Source organism: Thalassophryne amazonica, chromosome 13 (assembly GCF_902500255.1).
Source record: "Thalassophryne amazonica chromosome 13, fThaAma1.1, whole genome shotgun sequence".
Taxonomy (NCBI): domain Eukaryota; kingdom Metazoa; phylum Chordata; class Actinopteri; order Batrachoidiformes; family Batrachoididae; genus Thalassophryne; species Thalassophryne amazonica.
The window spans coordinates 21,241,067-21,260,085 of NC_047115.1; the positions used below are offsets into that span (position 1 = coordinate 21,241,067).

Below are 19,019 nucleotides of genomic sequence, written 5' to 3' on the forward strand. Positions count from 1 at the left end.
GGTCATGATTTTGTGTTTGCTCACAGACCACCAGTCCTTGACCTTCACATAAGTGATTACATCTCAGGAATCATCCTAAGTGTGTGCCACATTTGATCCAAGTCTGGTAGAAAATCAAATTCCTTGGCCTTTTGCCAAAATGTTAAAAAAGTAGTAATAATAATAATAATAAAATGCTCACACACAGCAATTTTGGGGTCCACCTTCACTGAAATATCAAGTTTGGTAGAAATCAGCAAGAGGAACTGGGAGGATTATGCAAACAGACATGCAGGTATGACCTTGACCCCAGTGAGTGACCATTGGTTAACTTGGTCTGTGAAATTCCAGAATTTCCCTACATAGTAAGTCCCTTCAGCTGCTCCCTTGTTTGCACTCGGGGTCACCACAGCAAATCCAAGGTGGATCTGCATGTTGAACTGGCACAGGTTTTAGCCGGATGCCCTTCCTGACGCAACTCCACATTACATGAAGAAATGTGGCAGGGGTGGGATTTGAACCCGGAACCTTCTGCACTGAAACCAAGTGCATTAACCACTTGGCCACCACCCCTCCAGAATTTCCCTACATATGTGTGCTAATTTTGCTGCAAATCAGGCTGTTTTCAATTTTGACACTTGGTCCCAATGACCTTGCCCCCAATGATTGACCTTTGCAAATTTGATGTTGTCTGGAAAATTCCTGAACCTGCTGCATATGTGTGCCAAGTTTAGTGGGCATTGAATTAAAAAAACAAAAATAATAATTCTGATATTTAGCCAAAACAAATTCTTTAAGGACATTTCTGGGGTTGAGTGTCATCAACATATTAATTTGGAGGCAGTTGGCCAAAGCACCTGGGAGGAGTAGGGGAACAAACTGATGATTAAAAAAAACAATCTTCACCTTTCACCCCTGTGACTGTTACTTTTGCCAAAATAAAACCCATTAAAGGCAAGTCTAGGGTCAACCTACATGCAATCTGCAAGTCTGGTGGAAACTGGCCCAGGTACCTTAGAGGAAAACTGGAACAGACAGATAAACAGATGTTTCTCATGTTGTCATAGGATGAGTCACATTTCGACCATAATTCAGATTTTTTATTTATTTTATGCACTGAGTCACTGCTGAACAGGTTTCTGTTGAACCAGTTGGTCGTTGGGTGTAATCACGACATCCCAGAGTCACATCCAGGCTTATCATAATTATATAGTGCAGTTATGATTAGCTAAGTCGGTCAACCTAATTAGACAAGTAATCACTTTAAAATACAGAATATTTTCTGGTTTAATGTTGTCATGAATGCTAATTTGCATTTTCTTCTTCTTCTTCTTACAATATTATAAAGTGGATTTTAGATGATTGACTTGAGAAAATGAGGAACCTCAAGACGTCACTTTTTTCTGCATAAAAAAAGTTTAGATTGTGTGATTAAAATTCATCATAAATAATTGAAATTATTAATCCCAGTTTGCATTCCTGATGAAATCTTTGTGTATGTGTGTTGTAGGAGTGATGGCGGTGATAAAGAGCATGCAAAAAATGGAAGTGTACCCTGATTCCGAGATATTATCCAGGTTTGTTTTTCCAGTCTTCTCCAGCACAGAGGAGGCTCAGCAGGCCTTGAAGGTAACCAAAATAAAATTCAGTGTGTGCTTTTTGCTGTCTTTTTTTGTACAAATAAAAGTGTTTGATTTGCTGACATAAAGGTGAATTTCTTTGTACAGGATTTAGGCATCTCTCCGGAGTCTGAGGATTTCTTGTCTTTACACCTTCGCTCGCTCGCATTGAGTGACCTGGACCAACTCTACACCACATGTAAGCCAGCCCACGTGCATGCGCACACACACACACATGCACTTCCATGATGCTTCACTGCATCAACTGGCTAACATGAAGACGTGTCTGTTTTGCGCCCTCAGTCGTCTGTGGTCATCAGGCCTTTAAGTTTGTGTGAATATATAAAGAGTAGGAAAGAGCGTCGCCTCAGCTGGCAGATGGTGGGGGTCAGGTGGGCTTTTAAATAATGGACAACTCTTTCTCCAGCCTTATTTTATACTCTTAATATAAGCCCTGCTTGTTAATGTCATTTGCGTAAAATGTTTCATATATATACTTTGTTGTCCTCAATGAAATTTTGCTGCATACTGTTGTGCACATTCATCTTGGTTCCAAATTTGTCCAGGTGTTGGCTGTGTGCAGACCATAGTAACAGGAGTCTAAACTGAGGCACTGCAAAACTAGCCTCTTTAACCCAGTTTAACCCGGTATGTCAGGATGGTCGGTGTAAATAAGACCCACTGTTTGCTTTCTCAAACCATCAATAAGCCTGTTGCCACCACAGGGATTCGCAGAGCGTTTTAGGGGGTCTAACACTGTTGCGCAGCTCCACCACAGTCAACACCCCTGAAAATGATTTTCGGGGCCCTTTTTGGGGGCGCGATAACTCCGCGCTCCATACATTTTCTACTGCTTGTCCTAGTCATGGTGCCAGTAGACCAAGTAGTTCATCCCACATTTCCGTATCCTTGGCCAAATCCTCTTCACTTTTCCAGGAGATCCCAAGACGTTCCCAAGCCGGTTGGGAAATATAAGGAGTAGGTGCTTCTGAACGGCTACTAAAAGCTGCTGGGCAGGGCTTAACACTGATCGCTCATTAGCTCACACGGGCGAAACGGCAATGACAAGCACCAAGCCAGGCTAGTAGAACGTGAGCAAGAGCGGGATCATGCATCTGTATACTGCAGTCAGTTAAATTGTGCTTTAGATTCTTGCTAATAGGTCATCAGATTAAATCATTTCACATCCGAACATTTTATCTTTGGGTTTTTATGACTTTTCTGCCCTCTGTTTATTCTAGTGTCTAACCCGTCCTTCCCACAAGTGCCCCTCATACTTTTCCGTGGCAGCCTCATCCAGAGCTTCAAAGAGTGAGTCGATTTGTTTGTCTCTTTATTTGTTCTCCATCTTCAGGAAATCCATATTTTTCCACAACCCCCAATGCCATTTTTTAGGTATGCCCGAAGCACTGTTGAGGTCACAGCGGCATACACTGTGAATATGACATGTGCAGCCTGTCGCACCATTGAGAGCGTCATTGTGCACGGGCAGCTGCGGGGAAAACACTCCACAGACACGCATGCAAACACGTCCACTGGTGCCTCATGCATATGGAGGCTGTTGCCAAAGCACCGTGGGAGATATGCAAATGAACACATGCCCACTACCGTTCCTCATGTTCAGACCCCCATCCTGACCCCTCTCTCTCTTCCCCACTGTCACGTGCACAAATGGAGAATTAGCCTAAGGAATTTGGTTTGACCCCAGGCTTGTGTTGAAGGGGCGATTATGAATATTTACAGTTTCACACTACATGCCCACACAAAAGCAGTCTGCTCCCCAGGCTACGCTGGAAGAGAAGCAAAGAAATGCACCGACTTGTCCGCAGGGATCTGAGATATTTCTTTCACTACACACCCAGAATCCACTGACTTTGGTTTATGTTTTTCCTTTAGTTGATATATTCTTCAAAGCTGATGTTGAATTCATTGAATTTTGTGCATTTCTGTGCCATTTTGGGTGGGCTAAATGACATGATTTATAAAGCAGGTAGCTCAGTGGGATATGAGTTGGCCTACCACTGTGTAGACCTGGGCTTGACTCCTAGTCATGCTACCTTTGTGTACTTGGACAAGACACTTCATCTACATTGTCTCAGTTCACCCAGCTATAACTGGGGACTGACCTTGTCTGGAGTACTAACCTGCGATTGATTGGCACCCGTTTGAAGGCGAGTCGTAGGCTAACATCCGTTTCACGATAGGAAATCTGAGGCAGCTAACAGCGATCTCTAGTCACATCTCATCAGATCTTATTCCAAAATCTAGAAAAAGCAGACTTGTGTTCTGTTTTAAAATGACAAAATGTAATTTATAGTTGTGATTACCTATAATTGTCCCCAGCACTTGTTTCATTTTAATTGCGTATGCGTTATGGAGTGCACGGGGTGCTTAGTTTGTCCTGCTGAACCCAAATTACAGTTAAATTGGACATGCATGTACATGTGCTGAGAGCAGTGTCACGTGTGTTTTCAGCAGTGCAAAAAGTTCAACCAGTAACACACGTTCCTGTATCAATAAGGATATAAAGGAAATGTAGCTGAATTGTCGAAGGCACGAACATGAAACCCTACAAATACTTGCAGTGTGGGGACCTGCATCTGGCAAAGACGAGGTCAGGGCATAATTTAATCATTTAATAAAACTCTTCTCTAATCTCAGTCTCTTGTCTGGCAGCCCGCTGACAGAACCAGAAATGTCATACATTGTCATCATTTAGTGTGTGTCTCTTTTGTGGTTTCCCACTCTTTTGTCCTGCTGTCACATCTCTCTTGTACTATAACATCTGAAGTGTCAAACTGAGATCATGTTCAGTTCAACTGTGGTGAGCTGTGTTTCCATGACATGACATGATGTCAACTCTACACGCAAAACATTTCTCACATGCATTCAAGAGAATCCTTATTAGTCATTCATCTAACTATTCTAATTTATTAATCAGATTCACCATGTTCAGGTGCTGTCTTTGGTTTGAATTTTACAGAAATGAGTAAAACTATACTTTCTAGGAAAATAATAGCCAACAAATGAAGTATGTTTTATATCGGTCCTGTGGGCTGTTTGTGACGGTGCTTATCTCTGGATTGTGAAGTTGATCAGAATCTACAACTCCCCCTGGATGGGACACCAGTCTGACACCAGTCTGACACCTAGCCATGGCAAGAACCCATTTACAGCTGGGTGGACTGAGACAGCACAGATTAAGTGTAAAGGTAGCATGAGCGGGATTCAAATCCAAGCCTACATATTGGCAGCCCAGTTTCTTATCTACTCTGATACCTGCTCTACAGTAGTGTCAATAGAATATGGATTATTTCATTTTCCCGAAAGCCACCATGGTGGTATCTTGGATTTGTAACAATGGCGTCTTAAAATTAGACTTTTTAAATGTCTCTACTTCTTTGTAGATGACCTAGTATCTTGACTACAGTGTGTATTTATCCACTGGAGAGAGTATCAGAATACGAGTATATGTTGCATTGTGTGCTTCTGGATTTAGAGGATGCATACAGTGCATCTGGAAAGTATTCATAGCGCTAGATTTATGTTACAGCCTAATTCCAAAATGGATGAAATTCATTTTTTCCCTCATTTCTACCCACAATGCCCACAATGACAATGTGGAAAAAATATTTTTCTATGCTTTTGCAAATTTATTAATAATAATAATAAAAAAAAACTAAGAAGCAACATGTAAATAAGTATTCACCGCCTTTGCCATGAAGCTCAAAACTGAGCTCAAGTGCATCCTGTTTCCACTGATCATCCTTGAGATGTTTCTACAGCTTAATTGGAGTCTACCTGGGGTAAATTCAGTTGATTGGACATGATTTGGAAAGACACACACCTGTCTACATATAAGGTCCCACAGTTGGCAGTGCATGTCAGAGCATAAACCAAGCATGAAGTCAAGGGAATTGTCTGTAGACCTCTGAGACAGGATTGTCTCGAGGCACAAATCTGGGGAAGGGTACAGAAACATTTCTGCTGCTTTGAAGGTCCCAATGAGCACAGTGGCCTCCATCATCTGTAAATGGAAGAAGTTCAGATCCACCAGGACTCTTCCTAGAGCTGGTTGCCCGTCTAAACTGAGTGATTGGGGAGAAGGGTCTTAGTCATGGAGGTGACCAAGAACCCAGTGATAAGTCTGTCAGAGCTCCAGCATTCCTCTGTGGAGAGAGGATAACCTTTCAGAAGGACAACCATCTCTGCAGCAATCCACCAGTCAGGCTATATGGTCGAATGTCCAGATGGAAGCCACTCCTTAGTAAAAGGCACATGGCAGCCTGCCTGGAGTTTGTCAAAAGGCACCTGAAGGACTCTCAGACCATGAGAAACAAAACTCTCTGGTCTGATGAGACAAAGATTGAACTCTTTGGTGTGAATGCCAGGTGTCATATTTGGCGGAAACCAGGCACCATCCCTACAGTGAAGCATGGTGGTGGCAGCATCATGCTGTGGGGATGTTTTTCAGTGGCACGAACTGGGAGACTGGGCAGGACAATGGCCCTAAGCACACAGCCAAGATATCAAAGGAGTGGCTTCAGGACAACTCTGTGAATGTCCTTGAGTGTCCCAGGCAGAGCCCAGACCTGAATCTGATTGAACATCTCTGGAGAGATCTGAAAATGGCTGTGCACCGATGCTCCCCATCCAACCTGATGGAGCTTGAGAGCTGTTGCAAAGAGGACTGGGCAAAACTGCCCAAAGATAGATGCGCCAAATTTGTGACAACATATTCAAGAATATTTGAGGTTGTAGTTGCTGCCAAAGGTGCATCAACAAAGTATTGAGCTAAGGGTGTGAATACTTATGTACATGTGATTTCTTAGTTGTTGTTTTTTAAAATAACTGCAAAAATTTCCAAAAACAACAACAACAACAAAAAAAACAAAAAACTTTCATGTCATCATTATGAGGTGTTGTGAGTAGAATTTTGAGGGAAAAATTAATTTACTTCATTTTGGAATAAGGCTGTCACATAAAAAATGTGAAACAAGTTAAGCGCAATGAATACTTTCTGGATGCACTGTAAGTTACAGAGTTGGGATTTGTGGAGTTGTATGAGGAAATCAGGAGTGGCACAGAAGTTTGCAAATGTACAGGACAGTGACAGTGGTGAGGCTTGCAGTAAGAATGACTGATGTGTTGAAGCTTAAGTTGGGAATATATTAAGGACAGACTCTTGAGCCCTTTTTTGTTTGGAGTGGTGATGAGCAGGTTGACAGATGAGATCAGAAGAATAAGGAGCAGGTTGAGGTGAGCCTGGAGAGGCTGCAGGTATGCATGGGGTGGGGGTGGGGGGGTGGGGTGAAATTGTGTAGGATCAAGATGGTGTGAATGAGGGAGAGCAGTGAAATGGTGTGATTGAAAGGCATGGAAGTGGTTTAGCTGGGTGAGTTTCAATATTTGGGGTCAACTGTTCAAAGTAACTGGTACTGTAGTGTGGTTTAAAAAACTGAAGAGTGTATGTAGTGTGAAGTGGATGGAGTGATTTGTGATAGAATAATATCAGTCACACTGAAGGGGAACGTTTAAAAGATTGCAATGATGCCAACTTTGTTATATAGCGATGAGGAGGTGGCAGTGACTGTTGAGATGCGGCACTGTGACTGAAGATGCTGCAATTTTCCTTGGAGATGATAAGGATGGACAGGATTAGGAATAAGCGCATCAGAGGGAAAGCACTGGGGGGGCAATTTGGAGGTGTGCTTGAGATGGTTCGGGCACGTGCACAGGCCAGATGCGGGTTATACAGAGAGAAAGATGCTAAGGATGGGGTTGCCATGCAGGAGGAAAAGAGGATCTAAGAGGAAGTTTGTTGTGATAGGGAACATGCAGATGATGGTGTGAGATGGAGACATCTGATCTACTGTGGCGTCTCCGATCAGGTCCAGCAAGAAAGTAGATCATTTTTTTCTGTAGTTGTCTAAATATTCCAATATACAGATAGATACAGACAGAAACACTTCAACGGGAGCAATACTGTAGTTACAACTGTCAGTTATTCTGTCCAAATAAATGGACCAAGGCAGTCGAGTGCGTCGTCCACCTGTGAGGGACAGGGACAGTAATAACATCTTATTCACCACTTGTGTCACTTTACACTACAAAGCAGTACTGGTTGAGGGGACTAAGGGGTTCCTGTGCTGCAGCCTAAATCAAGACCATACACACCACCACCACCACCCGCCCAAAACAGTTTCCAGTCTCACTTCCCATTTTGTGCAAAGTTTAAAATGTGATCATTGATGAAATGAATGCTTTATTCATGTTGACATAAGCAGTGTAGAAAAATGTTAACTGGGAATTAGTGGTGATGGAAGTGTGTGTGTGTGTGTGTGTGTGTGTGTGTGTGTGTGTGTGTGTGTGTGTGTGTGTGTGTGTGTGTGTGTGTGTGTGTGTGTGTGTGTGTGTGTGTGTGTGTGTGTGTGTGTGTGTGTGTGTGTGTGTGTGTGTGTGTGTGTGTGTGTGTGTGTGTGTGTGTGTGTGAGAGATATTTTCAGAAGTGTGTTTTGTAACCTGAAAGAAAAACCTGCTCTGACTTAGGATGAAAGTGCATATTAGCCCTGACATGCCAGATATTGTGTTGACCCAGTGCATGTAGCGTGGACTGTCATGTCTTGTCCTCTACTGCCCCCTGCAGGTCTTCAGATGTAGAGATCATGGCTAAGGTAAGAGACTGCATGTTTGTTGGTCCAGAATTCTGTACAGACAAAGTGGTTTTCTAATTTTGAGTGTAGCTGCGTAAATAGTGGGATTGAGTGGTAAATAATAAAAGTGAGCTTAGATTACTTATGGCAAATGCTGTCTGTTTCCATTATACAGTGCTGTTAAATGCTCTGTCAAGGAAAAAACATACTCAGAGTTCAACCTACAACTATAGCATTGACATTTTTTTGTCAATGCAGGTATGATCACAGAAATGATGCAATAAAAATATTAATCCCATCTTCACTACGACGTAAGATTACTTTTCATCGTAGAATATTTTTTACATTATGACCGATCATACATACCTTATCTTATAAACCTTTGAGGCATTTATTTTGGGGGGCGGTATTAGTTTCTTATCCACTCAGGTTATCTGTTTTGCCCCAACAACAGTCAAAGATATTTAATTCTTGATAACTGGTCGAATGTTTACCTCAGACATATCTAATATATATAATACAATGTGTCCTTGGTCCAGAGCACATTTTTAACCACTACAAAAGTGCTGATCTTTTGTTTATATCCAATTTCAAGGGCTTTGGAAATATTTGAAATAACTGTGTTGGTATCCAGGGTTCAAATTTAACTTGATGAAAAACAATTTATGGCATTTTTGCTGCCAGGTCCAAAATCAACAAACATGACTGTTGCCTCATAATCAGAAGTTTGTGTGTTCAAACCCAACCTGAGGCCTTGGTCTGTGGTGCTCCTACAAATGGTGCCCAAGCTAGTTACACTTTTAAACATTAGTGTTCTGTGTAATGTTGCAAATAAAGGGATGATAATTTTTTTTTTCTGACCAGTTGTCTCACATCAGCCTATGTGTTCCTACGTGTCTATTGATTTTTCTGTGTTTTGGCTCTAGATTACTGAGCTGCTGTACAGAGACCAACGTTTCAGCACAATGGAGTCTCCAGCTATTGGTAAGAAAGTATTTGAGAACAGGATAAGGGTGTGTTTAGGGAATTAAAATGTGTGAAATACCAAGGGGCTGAATACTTTTGCAAGCCACTATATATATATATATATATATATATATATATATATATATATATATATATATACATACATATGTGTATATATATGTATATATATATGTCTTTTTTTTTTTCTGCCTGCAATAATGTTGTAGAGAGTTCACTTCTGGTCCTGTTTCAGAAAGAAGGTTTAACAAACCCTGAGTGTAAACCTGAGCTGTGGCTTGACTGACTCTCAGCTGGAAAGCTCTGACTTTTCGGTTTTGGAACAGATGATCCGAGTTGATTCACTTGACCCACAGTAAAGCATGTGCATGTGTAGATAAACAGCCCACATCAGTGGGCTCAGCAGAGTTCGAAATAATGACTGTAGGCAGAATATGAGTATATATTTACACATTGGCAGTAACAAAAGAATGGGAGCTGGTGTGGCAGAAAACTGCCGACTAAGGCACTGCATTAATAAATAAAAAAACCCTTCGCCCCACCCTAATGAGTGCCAGCAACTGTGAGTAGCGCTGTGTGACACATTTGTTGAGAGTAGTGACTTGTTTGAAGTGGATAGGAGCAAGTTGGGTGGCGAGTACTCCACGAAACTCCACACACACCTTCTGAAATGAGGGCGCCCTGTCGTATGTACCTGCAGTCTCAGTAGCAGCGGACTGCTGACCCGCCTAATTTGCATCATGGAGCGTGTGTGCACGTAAGAGACAGACACTCTCCATCAGAGGAAATGGAGCTTGACTGCTGACACAGCGCTGAGTAGCTAAAGTGTGTGAGTTTGTGTGTCAGTGCTGGATAGAATTTTTGATCTGACTGTGCGTGGGGGGGGGGGGGGGGGGGTGTTCTGACAGCGCAGGTGCTCCTGTGTAGGTTTGTGTGTGCTGGTGGGAGTGATGGAGACAGTTATCGATGTCACATCCAGTTTGGTGACGTTTGCTCCCAGCAGTCACACGTTCAGTCACACTGCAGCTTCTGTCAGCAGAAAAGGAGCTGCAGCGGTTACAGAAGATTGTATAAATGCCCAAGTGGATGCAGTGACTGACACGGTGATGAGTGAAATTTATTCCCATGACAACTCTTTGCATTTGTGTGTCCATCTTGCTCTATCAGAAACAGAATACTTCTTGTACCAAGTGGTCCGCAGCATATTGCAGAAGCGATCGGACGGTGACAAAGACCTGCTGAGGAATTTCTTCAACCAGTTACAGACCAAGGTACAAAACCAACTCGATGATAATGTGAAGAAATGTACATGTTCATAAATGGCCTTGCTGCTTGTGCTTTCAGAAACCCTGTGCATCAGTTTGCAGTTTGTAGCGCATAATCACAGTCAGGTTAGCCACAAATACAGCAGCGTGTCCAGCCTGCGTGCTGTGTTCCTCATCTGGAGCAGGATGGGCTGGTTTGGTAAAGCAGCCGCGTTACCGAAGGCTGAGCTGCGATTTACACTTTGTTAATAAATATCACTTCTTAACTAGCTATGTAGAATGTATGCCATGCCTGTGGAGGTTCTCAGTCGTCCAGGTCATGGCGTCCAAGCAGCTTGAGTCAACTGGAGTTGTTTCTTTCCTTGAAGACATGAATATGAGTCGATGTTTAATCTAAAAAGAATCTTAAGTCAACTGTTAAGACTGCAACTAATGGTGGCTTTTGTAGTGCTTTAATCTTTACAGTTTTTAAGATTGCTCGAGTAATTGGCTTGTTTATAATATTTTAGAAAAGTAATTGTGTATATGCATAGTGCTTACCATTTATGGAGTCTTAGCAAAGTGATTAAGGCTGGAAACTTCAGTTTGTGTTAGTTTTCCTACTTTCTTGTGCATTTCTGGGGTCAAAATGTGGAATTTCATTAGTCTACCAATGCTCAAGTGCAGTGTTATTCTCACTAATCATTTATTTTTTGTGTGCATTGTGTGTTGATGTTGAGATTTCGGTGATTGTCATGACTTCACAGGAGGCCTTGCAAAGCAATGTGTTAATGCTTTTTCCCCCCTTAAAATAGATAGACTGATTGATGAAGCAAAAGCAGATCAATTCCTAATTAGCTTTTAACCATTGATTTTTAACTATCAGGAACAGCAGTTGTCATTCTGTTGTGCTGAGTTGAACTGTGCCTTGTTGATGCTCTAATGTCTTTTGTTCTTCTATTTTTTTTTCCTTTTTTTTTTTTTACAGGGCATAAAAATCTCTTTGAACATCTTCAGAGGTATCAGGAAGAATCTGGAATCTCACCAGCTTCCAATGCTTGTTGAGGTACAGAGCCACATTTTATTGTGCATTGTTATCCTGGAAGTTTTGTCTCCATCGCTAATGTTGCTGTGTCTTTGTGTGTCAGCATGCGAAGGCTTTGGTGAACAGTGAAGACCTGACGCTCAATGCCAAGTCCTTAGATCCTACTTTCACTGTGAGTACAACAGTGGAATTGTGAAAATGAATAAAATCTAATGTGGTACCACATTTTTATGGTTTAATGTACTCGAGGAATGAGATCATTCTCGAAGAGTGCTCCAATTTTTTTTTCCCTTTTTCCCCACATAGCTGCCAGTGGGTTACACACTGTGTGGGGAGTCAGTTTGTCATGCGACAGTTAACTTGTGAGCGAGTTTTTTCAGTTGTTCCATCCTGATTGTCACCGAACATGATAAATGCCTTATGCATAGTGATCATGGGAAGCCTATTGATTTTTGGTCAAAGGTCAAGGTCCTTGAGGTGTACTTTATACAAATCTTATTAGCTCAGTAATGTCTTATTTAACCGCCTGATTAAAACAAAACTTGGTGTGTGCTTTCGGTATATTGACCCCAAGATACCTATTGACTTTGGAGTCAAAGATCAATCACTGGTGCTTACTTTGTAAAAAATCTTGTTAGATGAATAACTTATTTCTAATAGCTTGATTGTTACCAAAGTTTCTATGTGTATTAAGTATGAAGACCCCAAGGAGGAGTCAGAAGGTCAAGAATCAAAACCACTGAACTGTACTTTGTAAAAGTCTTCTGCAGAAAAGCATTAGTCATCAGTGGTCAGCTTATTAATGTTTGCCTAGGTGCTATGGGTTAGAGCAGCTTTGTAGAGTAATACATTTATCATAAGTGAATATTTCATTTCATCATTTCAGGAAGCATCTGTTCAATGTGAGTACCTTATAGGTTACAGTGAGGAAAATAAGTATTTGAACACCCTGCAATTTTGCAAGTTCTCCCACTTAGAAATCATGGAGGGGTCTGAAATTTTCATCTTAGGTTGCATGTCCACTGTGAGAGACATAATCCAAAAAAAAAAAAAAAAAAATCCGGTAATCACGATGTATGATTTTTTTTTTTTAAATAATTTATTTACATGTTACTGCTGCAAATAAGTATTTGAACACCTGCCAATCAGCAGAAATTCTGGCCCTCATAGACCTGTTAGTCCGCCTCTAAAAAGTCCACCTCCACTCCACTTATTATTCCAAATTAGAAGCACCTATTTGAGGTTGTTAGCTGCATAAAGACACCTGTCCACCCCACACAATCAGTAAGACTCCAACTACTAACATGGCTAAGACCAAAGAGCTGTCCAAAGACACCAGAGACAAAATTGTAGACCTCAACAAGGCTGGAAAGGGCTACAGGGCAATTGCCAAGCAGCTTGGTGAAAAAAGTTCAACTGTTGGAGCAGTTATTAGAAAATGGAAGAAGCTAAACATGACTGTCAGTCTCCCTTGGACTGGGGCTCCATGCAAGATCCCACCTCGTGGTGTACCAATGATCCTAAGAAAGATGAGGAATCAGCCAAGAACTGCATGGGAGGAGCTGGTCAATGACCTTAAGAGAGCTGGCACCACTGTTTCCAAGGTTACTGTGGGTAATACACTAAGACGTCATGGGTTAAAATCATGCATGGCATGGAATGTTCAGCACACGTCCAGGCCCGTCTTAAGTTTGCCCATGACCATTTTGATGATCCAGAGGAGTCATGGGAGAAAGTTATGTGGTCAGATGAGACCAAAATAGAACTTTCTGGTCTTAATTCCACTCGCCGTGTTTGGAGGAAGAAGAATGCTGAGTACCATCCCAAAAATAACATCCCTACTGAGAAGCATGGTGGTGGAAGCATCATGCTTTGGGGGTTTTGGAACAGGACGACTGCACTGCATTAAGGAGAGGATGACTGCGGCCATGTATTGCGAGATTTTGGGAACAACCTCCTTCCCTCAGTAAGAGCATTGAAGATGGGTCATGGATGGGTCTTCCAACATGACGATGACCCGAAGTACACAGGCGGGATAAGCAAGAATTGGCTCCGTAAGAAGCATTTCAAGGTTTTGGAGTGGCCTAGCCAGTAGACCTAAACCCAATAGAAAATCTTTGGAGGGAGCTCAAACTCCGTGTTTCTCAGCAACAGCCCAGTAAACTGGCTGATCTAGAGAAGATCTGTGTGGAGGAATGGGCCAAAATCCCTGCTGCAGTGTGTGCAAACCTGGTGAAAAACTCCAGGAAATGTTTGACCTCTGTAATTGCAAACAAAGGCTACTGTACCAAATATTAACATTGATTTTCACAGGTGTTCAAATACTTATTTGCAGCAGTAACATACAAATAAATTATTAAAAAAAAATCATACATTGTGATTTCTGGAATTTTTTTTTTAGATTATGTCTCTCACAGTGGACATGCACCTAAGATGAAAATTTCAGACCCCTCCATGATTTCTAAGTGGGAGAACTTGCAAAATCGCAGGGTGTTCAAATACTCATTTTCCGCACTGTACATCTTTTGTGTGTGTATGTACTCGTATGTACAGCAGTAGGCCATTAAAATATCTGTCTGTCCATCCATTGATTTTTATTTTTTCCACCACTTATCTGGGGTCAAGTTGCCTTTGCATTAGGCCAGGTAAGGCAGCCCTTGAATTTCTGTCTACCGAGTCACACAAAAGCATCTTGATTGTTGAGCCAAATAAAGACAAGAAAGTGGGAATGTGTCTAAATGTTTTCCCGCAAAAACTTTTTTTTGCGGTTATTTTCCTGTTGGTGAGGATTTGAAAGCACATTTGCAACAAGAAGACAAGAAAACAGAAAAGGTCTGATTTGTGAGTCAGCTACTTGTTTCCAGCGACGGTCTGACAAAACGGCGGTGTCATTCCCGACGCTGTTCCGATCCACCGGGTCACGTGTATGTATGTTAGTGTGAATGTGTTTTAATGGTGTTGCCTCGTCTCCATCAGGAACCTGCGAAGCGGAAAGCATTCCTGGTGAAGAAGCTGGCCCAGCTGAAAGCTCATAACGAATCAGTGAGAAGTGAACTCAAGCAGGCCATACATATCCTCTGTGTTGAGGAGGTACGGCATGAGGATGTTGATTATTCCAGTCCCTTAACAGGAAATAGTCCAAATGTTTTTAATTTTTGCAGTTCAGCTGTGGTCTGTGTTTCCTAGTCAGGCCTTTCTTGTTTCCTCATGGTTTTTATGTCCTATCAGAACCTGCAAGGAGCTCTGGAACTGATGCGGCAGTATGAAGAAGACATGACGGCTAACGCCTACATCGACCTCATCACCCTTTGCTGTCAACAAAACAATATGGAGGAGGCGCTCAACCTGAAGATGAAGCTGTGAGTTGAACGAAGTGCTATGAACAGCAGTAGGCCATTAAAGTTTAACATGAGCGGGATTAGAAGAGACGCTAATGCAGGGCCTAGCCACCGTCCGCTGGCTATTACACAGGAAACACTTGCTCCTTTCTTCACTTATTTGTATTGTTCTGCTTTTAGCGTGAAGTGCGGCAGGAAAAAGATGTGCTAAATTTCCATTGTTTTCCCTACTTTAATTTTTTTCTTCAGGCCTGGCGGTAACTCATATCCTGAATGGGGATGTGTATAAACACAAACCCATCAAGTACACAAACAAATTAAAAAAAAAAAAACCCTTTGCACTTGTTGACAGCGAGTGAAGTCTGGTAGCACGCACTGGTGCTGCACTTTACAGAAACCACAACACCAAGGAACCACTTCGGGTCTTGGATGGCAGCCACCCACACAGATAACTGGTCCATTGCAGAAAAAAAATTACAGAAATATTTATTGTATAAAATAAATGGTGCAATCGTATAAAGTATATTTTAGCTTTTTTCCCCACTTCATTTCAGATGGTGTTGCTGTTGTGATGCAGAAATTTTTACTTTGCATATCAGGATTTTAGTATAATTTTGGTACAGTGGTAATCATGGGTCATTGACTGACTAATCTAAAATCAAATTAAGACATTTGAGGTTAATCCTGTTACATGCGTTACAGTGGTCTCAAACAAGCTGTGTATGACCTAACTGATGTTTTATAGCAGGAGAATATGTGGAAAAACACCCACTTTAGAACTGTGGGAGTCTGGAGATCTCTGCACAGTATGGCCCCTTTAAGGATTCTTATTTGATCAAGACTATAATAACTTTCAAATCTGCTCATTAAAAGCTAAAACCTGGATGAAAAAGTTTGTGAATCAAAGATTTTTACACGTCTGGTTCACAAATCTGTGGCTGTCTTTAATTATCATTAAAGCTTAAATGAGTGTGCATCAAAGATGTCTGCTAGCTCACACAGCACAATCGCCGTATTTCTATGACAGTTTTGTCTTCATGTAAAAATTACTTTGAGTTGCTTCCACAAGCAATTTAACAGGAGTTTTTACTTTTTTGTGGGGGTGGGGGGTTCAAATTCAGGGCTGCAGTTTGGGGCCCAGTTTCATAAAGCAGTCTAATCTTGTAGTCTACATTAGTTGTCTAATCTCCATTTCACATCGACGGCTAAACTTGTAGATTAGCTGTTTTACGTTAGTCTATGATTTTCACAGACATAACAGCCTCATGAGTGCCGTTGCCAAGAAACGCCTCTAGTGCACAAGAGTTTTGCTTACTTCGAGCCGAGGTAGCGTTTTGTTTACTTCTAGAATATTGTCTGCTACAACCATGGCCAAGGCGGATGGAAGCGGTATCGCTGTTGAACTTTGCAGTCCGTAAACATCTCCAGTGGATTATTCCAGTCCCAGAACACCCACTCCCGCCGCGAAGTTCTCCTTCCTTCCTGCTCCATCAAGTGGTGGTACATGACAGCCACCATTTTTTAGGTAACACACTGAAGTTTTGTCAGCTAAAATAAGATGAGCCTGCTCTGTAGCAAGCTAGACGGCTAATACGAAACTTTAGCCGACAAAGCGCTTTGTGCACGACTAATGACAAAAGATTAATCGACTAAGTGAGTTTACTCGAATTAAAAACATTAGACTGCTCTATGGAACTAGTCCTTGATCAGAGAGCTGGAGATGATTATTGACCTCCAGATTAATAATATTTGGCATTATTTTTCGTTGATGTTTAAAAAACAAAAATCTGGCCTGTCTGGGGTTGTTGTTGGCCTGGAGGTCCGCAGTGTGATGTATTCATTTTGTCTGTCTCTCACCCTTTCTCATTCTCTGTCTCTAGGAGGCTCATGGACACTGCAATGAGCCACAGGCAATTCCTCAACTTGGTCAGTGCTTTTGCCATGAGTGGCCAGGTGGAGGGTAGGTTCTTCACTGCCTTTTGCCTTTCCTTGCTTGTCAAGCCTTGGTTATACTTCTGACTGTGCGGTCACAAGTGTTTAACATACAGATTACAACCCCTGGCAAAAATTATGGAATCACCGGCCTAGGAGGATGTTCATTCAGTTGTTTAATTTTGTAGAAAAAAAGCAGATCACAGACATGACACAAAACTAAAGTCATTTCAAATGCCAACTTTCTGGCTTTAAGAAACACTATAAGAAATCAGGAAAAGAAATTGTGGCAGTCAGTAACGGTTACTTTTTTAGACCAAGCAGAGAGAAAAAAATATGGAATCACTCAATTCTGAGGAAAAAATTATGGAATCATGCAAAACAAAAGAACGCTCCAACACATCACTAGTATTTTGTTGCACCACCTCTGGCTTTTATAACAGCTTGCAGTCTATGAGGCATGGACTTAATGAGTGACAAACGGTACTCTTCATCAATCTGGCTCCAACTTTCTCTGATTGCTGTTGCCAGATCAGCTGTGCAGGTTGGAGCCTTGTCATGGACCATTTTCTTCAACTTCCACCAAAGATTTTCAATTGGATAAAGATCCGGACTATCTGCAGGCCATGACATTGACCCTATGTGTCTTTTTGCAAGGAATGTTTTCACAGTTTTTGCTCTATGGCAAGATGCATTATCATCTTGAGAAATGATTTCATCATTCCCAAACATCCTTTCAATTGATGGGATAAGAGAAGTGTCCAAAATATCAACGTAAACTTGTGCATTTATTGATGATGTAATGACAGCCATCTCCCCAGTGCCTTTACCTGACATGCAGCCCCATATCATCAATGACTGTGGAAATTTACATGTTCTCTTCAGGCAGTCATCTTTATAAATCTCATTGGAACGGCACCAAACAAAAGTTCCAGCATCATCACCTTGCCCAATGCAGATTCGAGATTCATCACTGAATATGACTTTCATCCAGTCATCCACAGTCCACGATTGCTTTTCCTTAGCCCATTGTAACCTTGTTTTTTTCTGTTTAGGTGTTAATGATGGCTTTCGTTTAGCTTTTCTGTATGTAAATCCCATTTCCTTTAGGCGGTTTCTTACAGTTTGGTCACATTGGTCACAGACGTTGACTCCAGTTTCCTCCCATTCTTTCCTCATTTGTTGTGCATTTTCGATTTTTGAGCCGTATTGCTTTAAGTTTTCTGTCTTGACGCTTTGATGTTTTCCTTGGTCTACCAGTATGTTTGCCTTTAACAACCTTCCCATGTTGTTTGTATTTGGTCCAGAGTTTAGACACAGCTGACTGTGAACAACCAACATCTTTTGCAACATTGCGTGATGATTTACCCTCTTTTAAGAGTTTGATAATCCTCTCCTTTGTTTCAATTGACATCTCTCGTGTTGGAGCCATGATTCATGTCAGTCCACTTGGTGCAACAGCTCTCCAAGGTGTGATCACTCATTTTTAGATGTAGACTAACGAGCAGATCTGATTTGATCCATTTTGTAACCTTGATCAGATGTTTCATTGGACGTTTACTACTGTCATGTTTTTACCAACATAAACACAATAACAAATGGGATTTTTTTTTTTTTTTTTTTTGGTCCCACTGGCAGATCATTTGCACCAAGTCCCAATATGTCGAGGTGTGCTAAAGTATTGTCACCAGTGGGTAATACTGCCTACCACTGTAATGTCTGCCAACTGCCAAAGCACAAGCATTGGGACTTTATTATAGATTTTCTACAAAGATCAAACTAAAATATACTGGAAGACTTTGGACAGTTCTAAATAAGGCAGCATGTGGCAGCCCCCCCCCCCCCCCCCCCCAAAAAAAATACTGTTTGCAATTACAGTATGGATCATGAGGTGATAATCTAAAAGGGTCTTCACAGTGGAACAGAGGTCAAATTAAAATGTCTGAAGCAGCTTTGGATCAAAACTAAAATGTGACAAACACTTTGAACATTGATTGAATGTAGAGCTCCAGCTCCGTTACCATCTGGCTTCTGAAAGACTTGTGCAAGAGGGTCTAAAGCAGCTGAAATGTGCTTTAGAACGTTACGTGTTGTTGGTGATGGGCAAAGTTCAGATAGCAGTCAGTTAGTGAGGCAAACTTGTTTGCTAGCTGATTACCTTTTCAGCTAACTTTTAAAGCCATTAGCAAACAAATTAGCTTCCACTAAATTTAGTGTTGCTAACT

The 19,019-nt window shown here is 41.5% G+C and overlaps 1 protein-coding gene across 1 annotated transcript in view; it reads left to right on the top strand.

Moving 5' to 3' along the window:
• lrpprc (leucine-rich pentatricopeptide repeat containing) overlaps positions 1–19,019 on the top strand; it is a 141,947-nt gene that overhangs the window by 29,999 nt on the left and 92,929 nt on the right. Inside the window, exons 12-22 of the mRNA XM_034184503.1 lie at positions 1,490–1,608; positions 1,707–1,797; positions 2,840–2,909; positions 8,245–8,272; positions 9,178–9,235; positions 10,403–10,506; positions 11,468–11,545; positions 11,628–11,696; positions 14,501–14,614; positions 14,753–14,883; positions 16,743–16,822. Of these exons, the coding sequence (XP_034040394.1) occupies positions 1,490–1,608; positions 1,707–1,797; positions 2,840–2,909; positions 8,245–8,272; positions 9,178–9,235; positions 10,403–10,506; positions 11,468–11,545; positions 11,628–11,696; positions 14,501–14,614; positions 14,753–14,883; positions 16,743–16,822 (942 nt within the window). The remainder of the gene's footprint in view (positions 1–1,489; positions 1,609–1,706; positions 1,798–2,839; positions 2,910–8,244; positions 8,273–9,177; positions 9,236–10,402; positions 10,507–11,467; positions 11,546–11,627; positions 11,697–14,500; positions 14,615–14,752; positions 14,884–16,742; positions 16,823–19,019) is intronic.